The 19903-nt window shown below is 40.0% G+C and overlaps 4 protein-coding genes across 5 annotated transcripts; 2 read left to right on the top strand and 2 right to left on the bottom strand.

Moving 5' to 3' along the window:
* Window positions 1-7: 7 nt before the first annotated feature.
* On the bottom strand, window positions 8-3913 carry LOC121955759 (inactive serine protease 35-like). The gene is made up of 2 exons (XM_042503835.2): window positions 3722-3913; window positions 8-2700 (listed from the first exon to the last, which is right to left on the bottom strand). The coding sequence occupies exon 2, from the start codon at window positions 2694-2696 to the stop codon at window positions 1311-1313; it is 1386 nt and encodes a 461-aa protein (XP_042359769.2). The 5' UTR covers window positions 2697-2700; window positions 3722-3913; the 3' UTR covers window positions 8-1310.
* A 2950-nt stretch (window positions 3914-6863) lies between these two features.
* Window positions 6864-12413, top strand: LOC121965592 (leukotriene B4 receptor 1-like). 2 transcript variants are annotated; one of them, XM_088089620.1, is made up of 2 exons: window positions 6864-6883; window positions 11501-12413. In XM_088089620.1, the coding sequence occupies exon 2, from the start codon at window positions 11508-11510 to the stop codon at window positions 12411-12413; it is 906 nt and encodes a 301-aa protein (XP_087945746.1). In that variant the 5' UTR covers window positions 6864-6883; window positions 11501-11507. The 2 variants fall into 2 exon arrangements, with proteins under 2 accessions (XP_087945746.1, XP_087945745.1); XM_088089619.1 differs by lacking the exon at window positions 6864-6883 and having other exon boundaries at window positions 11508-11680; window positions 11810-12413.
* Window positions 7422-9315, bottom strand: LOC121955828 (leukotriene B4 receptor 1-like). The gene has a single exon (XM_088089618.1). It carries the CDS (start codon window positions 9216-9218, stop codon window positions 8328-8330), a length of 891 nt encoding a protein of 296 aa, XP_087945744.1. The 5' UTR covers window positions 9219-9315; the 3' UTR covers window positions 7422-8327.
* Window positions 12414-14771: 2358 nt separating the features above from the next.
* On the top strand, window positions 14772-19586 carry LOC121955826 (leukotriene B4 receptor 1-like). Its single transcript, XM_088089617.1, has one exon. The coding sequence runs from the start codon at window positions 14867-14869 to the stop codon at window positions 15767-15769; it is 903 nt and encodes a 300-aa protein (XP_087945743.1). The 5' UTR covers window positions 14772-14866; the 3' UTR covers window positions 15770-19586.
* Window positions 19587-19903: the final 317 nt, after the last annotated feature.

Raw genomic sequence — 19903 nt, 5'->3', positions numbered from 1 at the left:
TGTCGGCTTGTTTGAAAGCTCAGCATTTTTATTTGTTGTCGGCATGAATTTGTTTTACAAAAAAGTGATTGTGGCATGAACATTTCTGCTCAGTAACAGACAAAATAACATCAGGAAAATACATGTATATGCTGTGTAGACCTAATATTGTGAAATGACGACCAACAGGTTTTACTTATGCATGTGTCTATACAAAAGTAAACAAAGCAAAGTGTTTACATTGTGAAACATGGAAAGTTTCGCAACATAGGAGAAAATGTTGTCTTTTACAGTTTCAGAGTTATATAAGTTAGGTGTTTTAGAGACAAACAAAGGTGGTATTTAGATAATGGATTTCTCCTACAAACTGAAGAATTTAACCACGATCAAATACAAATAATTGTCTATTTTTTAGCCTTTTTTTTCCAATCATTCTCAAGGATCTACTGCATGGGGATTTCCCTTCTGTCACTAAATAAACTGACAAATGGCCGAACAGGCCACAGATCCAGAATTAGTGACGTGCTTAAGTCCTAGATTATAGATTTGCCTGATTAACTGTCACTGAAGAGGTGAGCTGCTCTCAGATCAGTACTTGGCCAGTATGGTTGAAGTGAAAGATTCTTTGTGCCACTATCTTGGCATGAAAAGCAAACATGTGTCTTTAAAAAGCAACTGCTCTGCATGCCTAAAAAGCTGCTTGAAACACAGCAATGACTGGCTAGATCACAGCGGTTTTGTTGTTTGTTGGTCTTGAACAGTGGCCTGCAGCTTGGCAGGTGTCTCGCCTGCATGGAGGTAACATACCATCCAACATCTTTTCCACCTCCTGATGAGAAAGTCAGCTAATGCACTGCGTCACTTGAGAAACATTGACATGACATGTATGAAACATGTAAATGTAACATATTGATGGTCTGCAGAAACGTACAATGTCCATAGTCTCTTCTGGCAGTTGAGCTGTTTCTCATGATTTGCACTTGATATTTTGTTTAGGTGCAGTGTTGCAGATAATTGAACCAATGCATTATTTATGGGTATTCTGTATGTCCAGCAGGGACATACATGAGGGGGTGCAAAGAAATATATATTTTCTATCTCTTTAGGAGTCCTTGGCTGGATTGTTTTGGGCAGATTTTAATCCTTGTTTGACAACACCGCAGTCTGCTCTCAGAGGTCGGCTTCTTTGTACAAAGCGTCTAAGTCCTACTTTTTACTACAAAAAAAAAAAACAACAACTCATAAGTGAAAATTTAAGACAATTCTTAAGACTTAAAAAATCACAAACACAGGCCCAGATGTTTGAGTCTCTTTGATCCATTGCTTTGCGGTCAAACCTCCTTACAGAGACTTGGATCTCCGTGGATCCAGTGGCAGATCTGGGCGTATTTGGGCGGAGTTATCCTCACTGCAACATTAAAGTCCTTCTGCTCGCCTCCCTCCACCTCCACCCACCGATGGCCTGAATACACCCCAATCACCTTCCGCTGCCACTTCCCTCCCCTGCCTTCTCCTCCTGCCTCCTGTCTCAGCCGAACATAAACGCCTGCACCTGTGGCGCCCAGCTGCGCGTCACAGTGCTGGTACATCAAATCGTCAGACTCCTTTGCCACCGAACAAAACCGGTAGACCACTTTTTCATCTCCACGCCCGTCCAGCAGACTTTTGTCTGCATCGTAGCCTGAGAAGTGGATCCGTGCTGGAAAGGTGGCAGAGGGCGCCACTCCCAGCTCCATGTGCTTTTGTTTTAGGGGTCGCTTGAGCTCCAGGAGGGCGTAATCGTAGTCGGGGGACAGTGATTTGGTGGAGCTCTTGGTTTGGATCCATCCTTGAGGGATTTTGGTTTGTTTGACTCGTGTCCAACGGAAGACGGGCTGCTTTCCAGGTTCACTGCGTCGAATACGACTTCTTCGTTTCCCCCCTCTCTCTGACTCACCCATACTCCCGTGATCACCCTCTCTTCTTCCCCTGCGCCTCCTGCCTTTGCCTCCCTTTCTACCACTCACCACATCTCCATCTATACTATTCTGCTCCTCATCTTCCTCCATCACCTGCTCCTCCACCTCCTCTCTCCTCCCACCCCTCCGCCGCCCTCCTCTCCTCCTACCCCCTCGTCGCTTTTTGGTCTTCAGCTGCAGCACCCCGACTCTCAGCCTCCTGGCGTTCTCCAGGTAGTCCTTCCCGTCATGGATGCAGTGTGCCGCTGTCAGCACGTGCTTCTGGGATATCAGGACGCCGGAGCAGCCTGTGGAGAGACGGACGGCGGTGGAGAAAGGGTAGTTGGTGATGAAGTGCGAGTCAGAGATCACAAAGCGTCCATCAGGTCCATAAACCTGTCGTTTCCTGCGAGTGTGAGCCCGTGTGCGGGCCGGTGTTCCTGCAGACGTCTTGTTGAAACCCCGCAAAGTGATATCTGTGTGCGTGCGGGTGCCATTGTCATACATAGTCTCATATCCCAGAATCCTCTCTTGCTCAGTCTGGTCCAGAGGGGGCAGGCTGCTTTGACACTCTATTCCACAGAGTGTCCCTCCTCTCTCCTCTCCCTCCTGCCCTCTGAACAAAGCTGTGTTTAGAGGCTCTGTGTGTGTTTCCAGCAGCAGTGGGACGCTCTGTCTGGTCCACCTGTGCGCCTTGCTGATCCCATCTTTACCCAAAACTCCAGAAAGTGTCAGAGCTGCTGCACAGAGCAGCGCGCACAGGAAGCGATTGGATCCCATCTCACTGAAAAGGAAGAGACACAGTGTTAGGGAGTGATAAACTACATATAGTTGAATGAGTAGTTTAACTACATTTTGCAGTAGCTTGGTGATTCACACTGTTCCTTTTTTATCCATTTTACCTGTGTAACAGGTGCAATACTTCCACCTGGATTCTAGATGACATTCCTTGCACATTCACATGAATAACAGGATCTTTTTTATTTGTTTTCATCACCTGTAAACATGTGGGCACTTTTTGCAATAATTACAACTAAACATAATAAGTCATAAGTTAAACTAGCACAGGGCTTTTTTTTTGCAATACATTTTGTTGTAATTTAATGGTATAATTTTATTTTATTCTATTTTATTTCTTTTCTTTTTTTATTTTACAAAGTAGTTTGTAAACTAAACTAAACTAAGCTCCTTTTTCTTAATAGCTTTAGTTTAGCTGACTAAATTTCTCCCTGGTGTAGCTCCCTTGTGTGCAGTAATTGGTAGCTCAAAGTGACTTCCCCAACTGCATGTTACCTCAGTGGCATTGATGTTGCTTTTATATATTTTAAATATTGTGTGGCCAGCAGGAGGCGGAAAAGCTCTATTTCTAAACAATAAACCACTAAGCAGCAAAATGCGACTGTGATATTTTACTTTTGCATGAGATGTCTGCAAACTGAAACATTCATATATAGTTTAAAATACAAGCATTGCTATCTTCATTACATGCAACATCAATTTAATGATACAAAGAAAATTTTTGGCGAAAATATTGACTTTTTTTATTTGTATAAGTCTAATAGTTTTATATGAGCTTATTTTAAAGAGTCATATATCATAGAACAAAATTCCCCCTGGCTGGATAAACAAAAATAGAAGAATATTAGTCTAAAACCCAAGATAATTAAGAAACAGCACTGGTAATAATAAAAACTTAAAAGAATAATAAGATGCAGATGTGGAAAAACCTTTGCAAGCAGTATTAAGAGGAAACATGGTGATTCTATTTTGAACAGATTGTCACGAAATACCTTAAACTTTCCTACCTGCGGACATAAAAAAGCAACACCCCCAAAAGTTCCTGTAAAATTTCTCCTTTCTCATCAATAAAAAAGCCTCTCCATCCAAACGGCTTCCAGCAGACTGGCTCCCATCATTTACTTAAAAAAAACTGGAGCGCGAGGAGAGGCTGCGTGCAAGATCCTCAAAACTCTACATCCCACTCTGCTGCAGAAAAAAGCGACGAGCAAACAGACAGACAGACAGATGGACAGACAGTCAGACAGACAGACAGACAGACAGGGGGGAGTCAGCCGGGAGGGGGCCAGCATGAATGAAGGTTTTGATCATGTGATGACATTTTGGGTCAAAAGTGGAACCATGTGCTGGGAATTTGGGGTATTTTTTTCTCGAATTCTGCAAATATTTTTAATACATCTTGAATACGCTGCAGAACAGTGACGCTTTCTGTGGAAGGAAATTAAATTAGATGTTGAAGTTATTTACAGACATCCACAGACAAAATGCTACCTTTGAGCGCGTGTTTAACCGGTGCGTTTGCGGTCAAAAATGTAAGTTTAGATTTATGTCAGCTGACGTTTGAAGTGTTTCCAGATACACACAACGCTGCATATCTCGGGGAACCTGTGTTTTAACCACCGTTGGTTTATTTTGACAAGTGTCCCTCCGCTCGGTGCAAAAGAGTTCATTCAGAGCAGGAACTCCTCCTTCTTCTTTGATTAGATGTTTAACACACGCAAACACACACACACACACACACACACACACACACACACACAATCATTAATCAAAGGCTCAGTTATTACTAGGGATGCACTCAAGTGGATTTTTTTTGCCGAAATCTGATATGTCAATATAAAAAGAACTAATTTGGCCGATATTGATAGGCTTTATCTATTTATTTCCTCCACCTAATTTTAGTGATCAGAAGTCTCTTCTGTAGGGGAATTAACATGGCCCACCAGCAGATGGAGACATAAAATATGATGCTTTGAAGTGTATGTAATATTTATTCATTGTGAAAAATAAGAAAAAATACTTCAATTTAGGTTTGATGTTTTGCACGTTCACTTTGCCGACAAAAAAAGTTAACCATCTAACATCTGGATCTACAGCAGTTTTCTTTTGCTGCGTTCAAATGCCCTTTACAAGCATTGAAACCTCTAAAACTTAAGAAAAACGATTTGATTTCTGAGCAGTCTGGCAAGAAATATCCCGCAAATTGCAATACAATTTGAAAAAATATATTAAGATGTTTAAAAGTTATATTCTAATATGCGACTTTAACGTCTGCCAAAGTCATTCTCTGTAAGGAAATTGGCTCATTTCGTGACGTCGATTTGTTTTTCATTATTATGACATCACATGAATGTAACGTTATCACAAGATCTTCCCTTTTGTCACTTTGCGTTTAAAACACTCAAATGGCAAAAGTCACAAAAAGTAGTTTATCAGCGGCTGTTTTCACGGTAAAGAACAGGATCGAACGAGGCATCAGGAAGTTCGAGAACGCTCTCGAACGTTCGGACCATTCGAATCCGAACCGACCGGAGCTCGTTGATTGTATCCTTCTTTTTTAATGTCAGCAGTCACTCACCGTGTGTAGTCTGTTCACTGCAGGTGCCAGCTAGGGTGCAATGACCGGTATTGACCGCTTGGGGCAGCAACGCGCCAAGTCTGCAATCAATCACCCAACAGAAGAAGAATTTCTGCAGGACCTCCTATCAGTTTCAAATTTTTGCGGCAAAAGTAAACAAGCGAAAATTTCAAAAAAAGACGACAGGAGCTGGAAAGGAACGCATGCGGCAAAAAAAGAATTAAGATAAAAGCGCAAAACGAGGATAAATGCGCCGGATCGACGGATGTTTTGTTTCGTGAAGGACCGAGGACGTTTGCGCGGTTTATTATTTATGACTGCTGAGGCCTCCTTCCAGCCAGGTGACGGCAGGTAGGACAACATCCATTTATTTGGGGTTTTTAAGATTGATCTCTCTGTACCTCAGGAGGCTGTTTGTTTCTGTCTTAAAATGTTTGATTTTGATGATAAGCTGCTTGTTTGCATTTCTCGCTACACATTTTTTTCCTCTATTTTGGGGGGCTGCATGTCGATTTCGATAATATTGATAAACACTGAGTGTTTACGTGTGCATGTGTGTGTGAGCATTTGTTATTATAGCACTGTATTGACAAACTGTACATGTTTTGATAGTATACAGAAGTTGGCATTTGTCTAACCTATAGCGACCCAGTAGAGACTGTGACATAAATTAGACAAATAACACAAGCATATTTACTTAATTTAATTTAAAAAATGGTCTAGATCAGGGGTAGGCAACCTGTGGCTCTAGAGCCACAGGTTGCTCTTTAGCCCCTCTCCAGTGGCTCCTGTGTCTCTGATTAAAAATTATATGGAAATGAATGATTGATGCAATTATTTTTTAAAGATTTTCATTTAAATTTTCAGTTGCAAAAATATGTAGCCTGTACACAGAATGTGAAAATGTATTAGCATTTCATTAACTAAAATATGCATCATATTTCAGTGGCCTTGGTGCCTTTTCTGCTAAATTTTGCCAAATTTCAAAAGTGGTGGGCGGTCCTGAATCAAAAAAGCTTGACTATCTATGGATTCAAAATCCAAGATAGGAGAAGTCCAAGAGGAAAATGGAGAAGTTAACAGTGCATGGATAGATCTGTTCATTTTTACCACCAACACAGCAAAGTTAATGTAACAAAAAATAATAAATAGTGGTAAAACATATTAATGAATGCTCATATAGACCCATTAATAATATTAGTTTGACTAAATGTGTTGTGTTGCCCGCAGCTATTTTTTTCTTTTGTTTTGGGCCAGAAATGGCTCTTTTGATAGTAAAGGTTGCCGACCCCTGGTCTAGACCTATGTAAAATGTGACCTTAGATGACTTTTGTTGTGATTTGGTACTATATATTAAATTTAAAAAAAAATGTGTGTGGGGTGTCTCGTTGGGTCGGGGACCCATATAATGGTAGGGGAAACACTGAAATACATTAGCACACCGTATTTCTGTATTATTTTTGTTATGTTTACTTAAGATTCTGATTACATAATTATTATTTTAGACAGCGCTGTGTGGTTACCTGTAGTAGCAAAGCAATTTCTATATATGTACTATTTGAGTATATATTATCATTCTGTGTCAGAGTCTGTTTATACCACAAAAACTGCCAGAATTACTGCCATGAATTGATATCTAAAAAAAGGCCTGTCCATCTCAAAATCCCAGGCTAGATTTTAGTCCTAGTCTGCTCCTGGTAAAGACTGAACTCTGAATCTCAAATTTTAGGTCAACATGGTCAGTATGTTCTTAAAGGTCCAGTGTGCAGGATTTAGGGGCAGCTGTTGGCAGAAATATTTCTTTATATAACTGTTTTCATTCGTTTGTAAATCACTGTGTGTTTGTTACCTCAGAATGAGACATTTATATCTATGAAGAGGAGGCTGTACTATTAAGCAGGATTATAGGTTAGTGAGGTACCTTCAGGGTTAACTGTGGTTTTCCAGTTTTTCATAAGATTCTGGTACTCTTTTAAATGGGATAAGTCACTGGTAAGTGCGTCGATGACGATGATAATCTATGGTCATTTTTCCTTGATATGGATAAACCCAGAAAGATTCAGACAGCTTGCCCACTGTGCTGTGTCACACAACAGAAGTTATTAGTCGACACTTTAGTAGTCCTTTAAATAAATATTTATTTATTTGTTTGCTTAAATCATATATTATACAGAAAAGTACACCAGTTTTCCATTCTGCCCTCATTCTCATACAAACTACGATGCAATCCAGCCTCACTTATCATGTTTGTTTAAAAAAAAATGCAAAAAATAACTTACAGTTATTATAACAGCAATAATCCCACTGAGATTCAAAATCTCTTTTTCATTTCTGACCAAGACAGCCGCACGACGAATTTTACATAAAAGAACAGACTAAAGACACAACAAAATAACAAACAACATAAAGATTTTTACAAACAAAAAATACTTACAATATCATCCAATTTACAACAAATCAATAAAATTAGCAGCATTCAGTAGCCAGGAAAGTACATATTTAAATCATATATTATAAAGAAAAGTGTACCTGTATTCATTCTGCCCACGTTCTCATACAAACTCTCGTACTAACATTTTCAAGCAAGATACATTTGTGTGCGTGTGTAAAATGTCACAATCAACTGCTGACAAAAGATTAGCTTGAACCAGTTTCTCCAATTACCAAAAAGAGGAACACAATTGGTTTCTATATCAAAACCAAACTTCACCCTAAACGTTTTTGCACGACACTCAATGTGATGTTTAAAAGACAGGATGTTTTCTAAAAAAAACCCCAAAAAACATATATATACTGATTTATAGCAGTAAGAAAGCAATATAGCCTGTATATATGTGCACATATGCATTCACCTTTAATCCAGTTTGTCCTCACTTTGTCCTCTTTCTGCAGCTTCTCCAAGTTCACTGAAAAGTCTCTCCTTCCACTCCTTCAAGTATCTTTCATTGACTTTTTATAGATCAGGCTGTGTCATATGATTAAACATCTAGAAACAGCGAGCTTCTTCATTAACAACAGTATTTTTGTTCCCTTTTTCAGCACACAGTGCACATGCTCCTAGAAGCAAATGCATAAAGGAGTGGATTTATGCAGCTATTTACAAATGTCATTGATGCAACGATGTTCCAGCTGTTCACACAAAACTTCAACAGACGCTCATTGTTGAGTGAAACAGCTGCCACACCAAGAATGTTAATGAAGTAATATGGCATCCACAGGACAAAAAAGGTTATGATGATGCTCGTGACCAGCCGGGTCATCTGTGGGTTGTTGAAAAAGGCTGCCTGGTTCACTTTTCTGTGGAGGCCGATGTATGCAAACGCCACAACAGAAACTGAGGCAAATCCTATCAGGGTTTCTGTTAGCAGCACGGCCACCTGCTGGGTCTCTGAAGAGTAGTGAGATTGGCATTTTAACCAGTGCTGGTCTTCGGTCAGTTGCCGAACCACTAAACGAGTGATGGACAGGGTCATCGCAACCAGCCAGAGCAGAGCCAACAGCCTCTTTCTTCCTCTCTGATCTAAGAACTTCTGCAGACGCACCACCAGTAGATAGCGCTGGACGCTCAGCACCGTCACTGTCAGCATGCTGCTGTAAATGCTGCAGAGAACGAGATACGCCAGGAGCTTACAAGTCACCAGGCCAAGGATCCAGCCGTACAGTAAAGTGTAGATCCACAGGGGCAGGGTGAGCAGGCAGAGCAGGTCTGATACGGCCAAATTCAGCATCAGACTCTGGCTCAGACTGGACAGGTGCTGCCAGTTTGGTCTGAGGATGATCACAGCGATGTTTCCAGGAACTCCCAGCAGGAAGCAGACAGACAGTACCATCGCAGGGACCAGACCTCTGGAGTCCCAGGAGGGAGCAGGTGGATGTCCAGGAGAGGAGAAGTTAGAAGGGACCACAGTGGAGTTGAGTTGTTCCATGTTGGCAGAGAAGCTGAATGTTGTGCACTGAGCCAGTGAGTGCAACTGCAGTCAGTCAGTCAGTCAGTCAGTCAGTCAGTCAGAGAAGCATGATCATTTCCTGTGCTGCATTCAAACTGGAGCAAATTACAAAGAAATACTATTTTTCATGTGCAAATCGTATTGCACAACGTATGTACGTATAGACTGACTCACTGGAATCGCATTGCTAAGCAACAGCTGATCTAATTTCCATTCAGCTGATGTCATGGTGCATACACAAGAAAAACAAACTTAGATTATAGATGGTTATCTTAAGTTTACACCTGAATAACACTTCCCATGACTAACATGGAAGACTTCACATATTCATATACAGTCAATGACCATTCATCCATCCATCCATCCATCCATCCATCCATCCATCCATCCATCCATCTCCCCAGCAATGATTTCCTGCTCCTCTTGAAGGATCCCGAGGTGTACACAGGCCGAATGAGATATATAATCTCTCCAATGTGCTCTGGGTTGAATGCTGCGATCCAACCAGTTTTACTTAGAAAACTTCACACAGGATGTGCCCCAGAGGATCCTGATCAGATGCAAGAAACGTATTAACTTGCCCCTTTCATAGCAAAGGAGCAGTGTGTTTAGATGCAGTGGTGATACTGATTATCTGTGGTGAAGCTGTTTTCATTGAACAGCAAAAAGTAGTCATCACAAATGTAAATGAAAGTCTATAATCTTACAACAGAACAAAAAAATGTAGAAGCACTGCAAATAAATTCCAAATATAAAAAGTAGGCCAAGACCTGTAAGTAGGCTGTATATGAAATACGTAGTCTGGGAGTGAGTATTTTTGCTATTAAGTTGAAAAATGAAGAAACTACTCAGAATATGTCACATAAAACTCTTGCCAGCATGTTTCTGCTGCTGAAGTAGAGTGAAAAAGTAGTTAATAACTGATGAGGTCTATAATCACAGGAGCTAATAACCAGTGTGTATGGATTATTTATTTTTTTCATTTTTGTTTTTGTTTCCAGTGATCGCCACTCAGGAATGTCATGTTATTCTGAGCTGCAGTGATGAAATCAGACTATAAAATCAGCAACGATGCCAGAAATCACTGCATAGATTTAGGGTCGGAAATGATCTCTCCGTTTGTTAGAAGCTCTTTTTTTTTAAGTCTGACCGCAAACAGAAAGCCTGGAACAATAAAATGATTCAACTAACCTATAATAATATATACTTGCTTCACCTGTCCCTCAGGACTTTGTCCATGTCGGGATCATTTTTTCTGATGATCTCATGGTCATTCATCCAATACTCTAAAGTATACTTCCTGGGGAGCAGGTTATCTGTTCAGCATAGGATGGCAAATATGATCACAATAATTTTCCCCATTTTCATGATTTTTATCAAGATATACAATTCAGTAATGCTGTCGGTTTGAAAAGTAGCAATGCGATTCCAGTGAAATGGTCTTTGGCCGACTTACATTATTTTTGGCTGCATCACAGTAAAGCATTTACTGTTGCTGTAGCGTGATGAGTTTGTTACTTTACCTGCACAGCTTCACACAGTTTGATGCATTTGTGCTATTTGTAGTAGAGTGAGGGTGTAGCGTCTGTGTGGGCGAACAAGTAGCAGTAAAGGTGTCAAGTGGTAGACGATGTAGGTGTCAGTGTGTGAGACAAAGCAAAGTCCTGAAGCTGATGTAGAAAGTTATCTTGCTCAGTTTTCGGTAAGACCAACATTTGGTGCTGTGGGGATGTTCATAACGGACGTAACATCAGTCTGGTAAGGCAAGCCCTTCAATCATTTGATATGTAGCGATGATAGCAATTATAGATAGTAGTAATTGCCTCTTGGTGATTTCGAACTCCAAGCCCACATATCTATAATGTGATTTTGACAAGTTAGAATTGATTTTATTAGTAGTCGATGATAAAAGTTGACAAGTTGTACAAGTTGTTACAGATATCTACAATGAACAGTAGTACAGTTAGTAGTATTAAAACTATTAAGAATCTAATTGTTGATGTCAAAAAATAACATTTTAACTGGCGAGAATTGAAATGTAGATATCTTTAATTAGAATTACAACTAGTCAAGATTAAGTTATAAAACAATGGCTTACAATTGTGACTAGTAAGAATATGGCAAGCCCTTTCTACATTTAATCAATGGCAGTAATAGCACATTATAATATTTGAATTCCTCACAGATATATCTATAATGTACTTTCTCACCAGTCAAATTTTAATTCTTGACATAAACTGTTTATGTTGTAACATAAACAGCTGCAACATGGAACAACTTAACTCCACTGTGGTCCCTTCTAACTTCTCCTCTCCTGGACATCCACCTGCTCCCTCCTGGGACTCCAGAGGTCTGGTCCCTGCGATGGTACTGTCTGTCTGCTTCCTGCTGGGAGTTCCTGGAAACATCGCTGTGATCATCCTCAGACCAAACTGGCAGCACCTGTCCAGTCTGAGCCAGAGTCTGATGCTGAATTTGGCCGTATCAGACCTGCTCTGCCTGCTCACCCTGCCCCTGTGGATCTACACTTTACTGTACGGCTGGATCCTTGGCCTGGTGACCTGTAAGCTCCTGGCGTATCTCATTTACTGCAGCATTTACAGCAGCATGCTGACTGTGACAGTCCTGAGCATTCAACGCTATCTACTGGTGGTGCGCCTACAAAAATTCTTCGATCAGGGAGGAAGGAGGAGGCTGCTGGTTCTGCTCTGGCTGGTTGCAATAATCCTCTCCATCCCTGTTTTAGTGGTTCGGCAGCTGACCACAGACCGGCAGTGGATAACCTGCCATGCTGTCTTCTCTTCCGAGGTCCAGCAGGTGGCCGTGCTGCTCTCAGAGACACTGATAGGATTTGCCTCAATTTCTGTTGTGGCCTTTGCGTACCTCAGCCTCAAAAGAAAAGTGAACCAGGATGCTTTTTTCAACAACCCACAGACCACAAAGCTAGTCACGACTATCATCGTGACCTATTTTGTCCTCTGGGTGCCATATCTTATCTTAAATATGCTTGGTGTGGCAGCTGTTTCAAGCAGAAGTGAGGGCCTGCTGGAGTTTTATGTGGAGAGCTCAAGCATTGTTGGAGCGCTGACATTTGTGAATAGCTGCGTGAATCCGCTCCTTTATGCATTTGCTTCTAGAAACATGTGTACTGTATGCCAAAAAAGGGCACATTAGTGCTGTTGTTAATACAGAAACTAGCCTTTCCAGGAAGTTTAATCATCTCTCAGAATGATCTATGAAAAGCCACCTGATATGTGTATAGAGTGCAGGACCAAGAAAAAAAGGCATCTTTGGTCATATGATCTCATTTCTCCGGCTTAGAAACAGTGTGAGGGTGGAGCGCTTCAGATGATGATGAATTTTGAGGTTTAGCAATATTTTCCTTCGATCATCTGTGTGCTGATTACAACTGGTCCTCAGCCAGAGCTGTAAAAGTAGAGGTTTGTCAAAAACTTTATCAGGCAAAGAGTCAAAATAACATTACCATACCTTACCATACCATACCATACCATATCATACCATACCATATACATATTGGACTCAGTGCTGCACATATAATGCCTCCACAATTATGATAAAAAAATAATCACACTGTTACATTAAAAACACAACAAACAAATAAAAACATTAGATGTATCATTGCACACAATCCCAGTTACACTTAACACAGTATTGTGCGAACATAGCACATATTGCACTCAGCCAGCAATAAAAAAAACACAATAGGTCTGTAAAGCACATAGTTCCTCAGCCAGCATTATTTAAAAGTTTGACATGATGGGAAAATTGAAATGATGCAGGCACACATTCACATCAATCAAAGGCTCAATTATTACTGTTACTCAGACAGATGGTGTTGATGGAAACAGGATTAATTGGGGTAAATCACCTGAAAGTTTTTATTGCAAATATATATACAAGTCCAGATTTAAAGTTTATTTCTGGCCTAAGAAAGCATCTATCACTTCACACAATCTTCCAACATGTTCTCATCCCAAGTCGTCACATGTCGCCACTTTGTCAGTGGACTTCCGCGGCTACATATTACACTCTAGGTATCCTTTTGCGTCTGTTGTAGACGATTCGGGAGGCTGTACCCAATGCTGGGATATCAGCGAAAGCACATGGGATTAGGCTTAAAAGGCACGTAGTTGGGTTAGAAAAAAAAAATGTATATGGGAAGCAAACACTGTCCTCCCGGGTGAAAGTCTGCGGTTGTTGGACCCATCCACTGCCCCTTCCACCCGCGCTCTAGGTACCCCTGTGCTCCTTATATAACATTGTTACTGGTAGCATTTCAACCTGACACCATCTGTCAGCTAATAATATGGCTGTGACAGGTTCCATTTGTCTGTGTTATCCACCGCCAACGCCCGTTTGCATATCATACTGCCGCACCAGCAGCTGTCCGTCCGACTGGTGGCACGTCATAACACCACCAAAGGTTCCATCCGGCCACGTTACAAACTGACCCTGCCCGGCGGTGTATCATACTGCTGTGCAAGGTGGCTTTTGGCATCTGTATCTTATGCCGAAATCATTGACAAAGCGGCGGTATATGATGATCAGTTTGGACATCAGTTTTCTTGTGCTGTTATCAGACACTTTTCATAAGCACTTAAACCTTCAAAACCTGATTAATTTGGAATCAATTTCTTTCCAAAACATGGGGAAAAGGGCAATAAGCAACTTGGCAAAAAATTGGTAAATGGTGACAAGAAAACAACCTGAAAATTAGTTTAAAAGAGAGAAATATTTAAAAAAAAAAAAAAAAAATCAAATCAATAAATAATTAAATAAAATATAGAATATTTCCAGAACACAGTATTAATTGTTTAGACTTCTTATTTAGGCTATTCTTGTTTGTTTGTTTTTTTGCGTTTTACTTTTATTAATTTATTTGTTTGATAATTTTAATGTTATTTTCTTGTAACTTTTTTTTGTAATTTAATAATAATATAAATCATAATACATCAGACTTATATGCAGGGTCCTCAAAGACGCTTCACATAGGATATATAAATAGATAACAAAAATAAAATTAAAGAAATGAAATGCTAAGCAATAAATTCTTAAAAAAGTTTTTTGTTACTTATTGTAAAGTTGCGTTTTGCCTTCTTACTTTGTTTTAGAAAGACATTAAGCTTTTTTTTGCTCAGGTTTAAAAGGGCTAACAATATATTTAAAAATGCTACAGTTATGGCTGAAAATGACAACAGAAATAAACAAGTTTGCCATTGTTGCATATCTGCAATTGAAATCAATTGCTGGTTGTCTCCTCTGAAGTGACTGCTGTTTTTAGCGTGACGTCAAATGACGTTAGATAAGAAACAAATTGAGATTACTATGCGGAAAATACTGTTACTCTGGCATCATTTTCACATGTAGAGTCCCGTGCAGGAAACAGAATGAGGGGAAATGCATCAGATGGAGCAATGTAAAACTGCACAGCTGTGACGAAATGTGTGATGTCTGAACAAAATACAAATTCATTAGGACCAGTAAGTGCATTTATAGTTACTTCCCCTTTGAACATATCAAAGTGGAGCTTCTTGTTCCTTTAACTGACTGACCACACAGTTGCCCTCGCAGTGGCTCAGTTCTCATAACTCAGCTTCTCTGCCAACATGGAACAACTCAACTCCACTGTGGTCCCTTCTAACTTCTCCTCTCCTGGACATCCACCTGCTCCCTCCTGGGACTCCAGAGGTCTGGTCCCTGCAATGGTACTGTCTGTCTGCTTCCTGCTGGGAGTTCCTGGAAACATCGCTGTGATCATCCTCAGACCAAACTGGCAGCACCTGTCCAGGCTGAGTCAGCATCTGATGCTGAATTTGGCCGTATCAGACCTGCTCTGCCTGCTCACCCTGCCCCTGTGGATCTACACTTTACTGTACGGCTGGATCCTTGGCCTGGCTGGCTGTAAGCTCCTGGCGTATCTCATTTACTGCAGCCTTTATGGAAGCCTGCTGACTGTGACGATGCTGAGCGTCCAGCGCTATCTACTTGTGGTGCACCTGCAGAAGCGCTTGGATCAAGTGGGAAAGAGGATTCTGGCTCTGCTCTGGCTGGTTGCAGTGATCCTCTCCGTCCCATCTCTAGTGGTTCGGCAGCTGATGAAAGACCGGCACTGGATAAACTGCCAAGCTGTCTATTCTTCCAGCACCCAGCAGGTGGCTGTGCAGCTGGCAGAGACCCTGACAGGATTTGCCTCAATTTCTGTTGTGGCGTTTTTATACATCGGCCTCTACAGAAAAGTAAATGAGGCAGCCTTCTTCAACAACCCACAGACGACCCGGCTGGTCACAAGTATCATCGTGACTTATTTTGTCCTCTGGATGCCACATCATGTCATAAATGTGCTTGGTGTTGTAGCTGCTTCACTCGGAAACCAGGACCTGTTAAAGTTTTGTGACGAGGTCTCGAGCATTGTCGGAGCCCTTGCATTTGTGAATAGCTGCGTGAATCCTCTCCTTTATGCATTTGCTTCTAGAAAATTGTGCACTGTGTGCGAAAAAAGGCAACCTTAATGCAAAAGCTCCTTTTTCCTGGAAGTCAAATCTTTTGACATGTCCTGCTCCATGAAAAGCTGTACAGATTGCAGAACCTTGATAATGCTTAGAGGAACTACTTTTGCGCTTGTGGTAATGTCGAAAGGTTTTTTAGTTACAAGATTGTATCTCTCCTGCAGAGAGACAGTTTGAGTGTGTGTTTCTCACTAGTCACCGAAAGCTGTGGATGCTTTGTGGTTTACTGGTGAACTTTGAGGCTAAGCAACATCTCCACTCAAATGAACTCTGTGTTGATTACACGTGGTTCTCAGCCAGAGCTGTAAAAACAGGTTGAAAAAAAGGTGAAAAATTAATCAGGCAAAGAGTCAACAGATCAACATGGAAACTATTGATTCGATTGAATTTCCAATACAAAACAAGTGAACCTAATTTATCTAAATTTCTACTTGAAAATGCATGTTTTTTTTGTTTGTGTGTTGATATATAAAGCCTTATCCATCACAGTGAAATAATGTCTTTTTTAACTGATAATGACATAGCATATCTTAGCATGTTAGCTTTTTAGGGAGAGATCCAGGTAGAGGAAAAGAGAGTTAATGAAAAGATTGAATAATGTTTGTGTTGGAGAGCATTCAATGAGACTATTGACCATTTGTCTTCAATGTTCGGCAACAGAGGGACATAAAGACAGACAAGAGGAAGGACAAAGAGTGAGTGAGCTATTCTGCTAAAACAATAAGATGTTTAAACTCTTATACTGATTCATTCATGTATTCCTTTTTTGTGTCTTGGATTACTTGAATGTAGACATATTTTCTGGCAGATTCGTCAGCTCTCACTGTATTTTTTGGTGTTGTATATTGTATATATTTTGCCTCCTGTAAACTGTGTAGATGTATAGTGGTATGTCATTTTAAACAGAAACAATTTACAATACATCAACAGTATATTAACCTGGTGTTACTCCCAGCTTGTCAGATTCAGACGCTTGGTCAGTAGCCCTCTGCATCACATACCAACACACTGGTTTGCAGCATTTTTTGGCACTGACGTGGTTTAAAAAGCATAGACATCTGCAGAGAGCGGAGGTGGATCCAAACATGTACTTTTGTTGCCTAAACCTAAAGAAGCAAATCTCAAAACTAAGGTATTTTTATAATGTACATTGTAAAATTATTTTGAAAAGAGTATACATTTAAAAAGCAGAAACTGTACATTTCCTTTAAAAACAAATGTTTATTTTGAAAAGACAAAATGCATGTGAGGAGCATAATTGACACTCAATCCTTGAACGTCCAAAACTGATGCTGGAGGGGTACCAGAGGTGTCATAGTTTGACTTGTAGGGTCTCTGACCATATGTCTGTATTCGGGAGTGAGAATGTGTTATATTTATTATTTCACTTAATGATAAAATTTACTTTTGTATTTTCACGACCAAAAGTGTCACACTGTAAAGTTACTCCTATTAAAATTGCTGCATTAAAATTGCTACTTAAAGGAAAAGTTTTGTTCATTAGTAGACTGATACCACTCTGAACGAGAGGGGAGTGGTATCAGTTCTCTCATCTCTTTGCAAGAAGGCATAACACATAATAGTATTAGTATTGCAAAAGTATTATCAGCAAAATGCACTCAAAATATTAAAGTAAAAGTACTTAAAGTACTAAAATGTCCCTTGTGACTGTAACAATATATAATTATATTATAGCTTTATGTTACTGTTACTGGTGCACTACTTTTTTTTAAGTTTTTGGGTTTTGTTTTTTTTTCAAACTTTTGCACTAGTTTACGAGTTTAATCTCATATTGCAGTACTCAAGATCAGTGTTGGTCTTGAGACCTATCTCAGGACCACTTTTGGAAAGTTTCAGGATTTAGTTTCAAGACTGGGCAAGACCACAACTGAGGGGGTACCACTAAATTGCCTGTTTAAAAAATGAGTGTTGAAAAACTATTGGTTAAGTTGATTCTAGCTCTCTAGTGTTTGTTTGTATTTGTATGCTCACAGAAAATAATTGAAATTCCTCTCGGCAATGCTTTTTGATTAGTTAATCAAGACATTTGTCATGGTTCACTTTTACATATGGTGCAGCTATGGAGAACTTGCACAAAGAAAGCAAAAAAGATTTAGACTGTTGTCTGGATTTTTAAATGTTAAAAGATGCAGAAATGCAAATGTTTCAGTCTATGTTGAACTTTCCTTGGTGCAAAATGAGGTATTAATCATGAGTCACCCTATATGTGGGTTACTTAGGTGCATTTAGACACTCATCAGGGCCAAACCAACTGCCAGCAGGTCAAGCCATTTCAAACATAAAAAGCAATACAGCTGCATATCAGTGTGAACCACAGAAGCAATAAGAGGCGAATGAAGAGGAAACTTTATTTGTTTTCTGTGGGTGTTTTGGGGATGTGGATTTTTAAGATCAGTTTGAGGAGTGACTATGTGTTGCATGATCAACATTTTATCATAAGTGTGTCATGCAGTGTGAGACGCACACTGGTCTGGTTTTGACTTTATCTCGACCCTTCATGGTCTTGATCTTGTCTCAGTCTTGATATACTTATTCATGACTTAGTCTTGGTTTATAGGTGGTCTAGATCAGTGGTTCCTAACTGGTGGGTCGTGGTCCAAAAGTGGGTTGCGTGTCCATTCTGTATGGACCTAAAGTGACTCATGATCATGTAAAATTTGTAAAAAAAAAAAAAATCAGAGTTTTATTTTGAAGTGCTGTTTTTGTTTATTCTTGTAATAGGTTTTACTTTTTTATGTTCTAAGCTAATATTTTGCATACATTTTGTGTCATAAAATTAAATATATGGTAATTTATCATGTGCAGTACTTGAACTGATGACTAAGGCCTTCTGACTGTACTCTGCGTTCACTTTGTCCATATTTGTGCAAGTTTTCGGAGAGCTTATGGATATTAAAGAAATCGAGCAGTACTACTGGAGATAGTGGAGGCAGTGTAGCATAGTTCGATAGAGGTATGACGGCAGGATACGACAAAGAAATTTAAATAATGGTGGAACAAAACAAATTGGTAATATTGTTGTATATTGTTGTATGTTAATAAGCTGAAAGTAGTAAAAATAATTCTCTGTCCACATGTTGAGATGTATATAATGGCCACAGACATCTGCAGTCGACAACGCTCCATCGTCTCCTCGTTTGTTGTGTGAAACTCTTGACCTCGCCCTTCAGTGCCGTCTACTGGCTGTATTTATGCCAATATACAGGACACATGGAAGTATTACGGCAGTGAGGATTACAACTTTTGAAACCGAAGTATCTATTTTCATACATAAAGAGAGTATAAATGAACCTTGAGCAGAATTCTGGACCTCATTATTAGACCAGTTTGGAACCACTAATCTAGACCACGACTCTGGTTTAATCTTTAACAATGTAAAATATTTTTATAAGCTCATCATGTCTTTTGTATGTAACTAGCTGTCGAAGAATTGAAATGGTGTAAAAGTGCAATATTCTCTTCTTAATTGGAGCAGAGTCATTGACATGAAGTGGAAATACTCAAGTAAAGTACAAATATCTTATTGGTTCTTATGCACAAAACTTGAGTACACGTAAAGACATTGTTATCTGCTCTTCGTCTGACTGTGTGCTCATATAACTACGTGTTGGTCATTGTAATGTCTTCTTGGTGGTATAGGAAAAGTTTCCCTGCACAGTAACAGTCAGCTTCCAAATATAGCTTTCAGAGAATTTCTTTGTCATTGTGAAAGGTTTCACTTCATTTTCTTAACAGCTTCTGTTACTCAGCTTAGTTTCTATTCAAATAACTCTCAATAAACCTCTCAGCTGTTCTTCTACTGGTGTGTCTCAAGATATTTGGCTACATCCATCACTGCATCTTTTTGTTCTCCTTCTCCTCCCCTCTGTCTCTTCAGCCAGTTCACCTCATGTGCTCTCTTTTCATTAATTTCTGGCAGGACTTGGATTGATACTTTGATATGTTTGGTGATCCAGGGGGTCCAGGGGGTGTTTCCCTATGAGTGGCTGAAAAGGGGGGCTTTTTCCTGCAGTAATTTACAGGTCGTGCCCTGAGAGGCCGAGGAAGCGCCACCATTTTCACTCTCTCCTCCGGCTGTGTGGACAGCAGGCTGGGTCACCTCATAATCCTTGTTGT

The sequence above is a fragment of the Plectropomus leopardus genome, chromosome 16 (genome assembly GCF_026936395.1).
Source record: "Plectropomus leopardus strain MGB_pleo_1.0 chromosome 16, ASM2693639v1, whole genome shotgun sequence".
Lineage (NCBI taxonomy): Eukaryota > Metazoa > Chordata > Actinopteri > Perciformes > Serranidae > Plectropomus > Plectropomus leopardus.
Note: the sequence above shows the minus strand (reverse complement) of the source record. Positions and strands in the feature narration are given on the sequence as shown.

Coding starts and splice junctions, on each gene's coding strand:
- LOC121965592 (XM_088089620.1), top strand. CDS start 11,508: ATGGAACAACTTAACTCCACTGTGGTCCCTTCTAACTTCTCCTCTCCT.
- LOC121955826 (XM_088089617.1), top strand. CDS start 14,867: ATGGAACAACTCAACTCCACTGTGGTCCCTTCTAACTTCTCCTCTCCT.
- LOC121955759 (XM_042503835.2), bottom strand. CDS start 2,696: ATGGGATCCAATCGCTTCCTGTGCGCGCTGCTCTGTGCAGCAGCTCTG.
- LOC121955828 (XM_088089618.1), bottom strand. CDS start 9,218: ATGGAACAACTCAACTCCACTGTGGTCCCTTCTAACTTCTCCTCTCCT.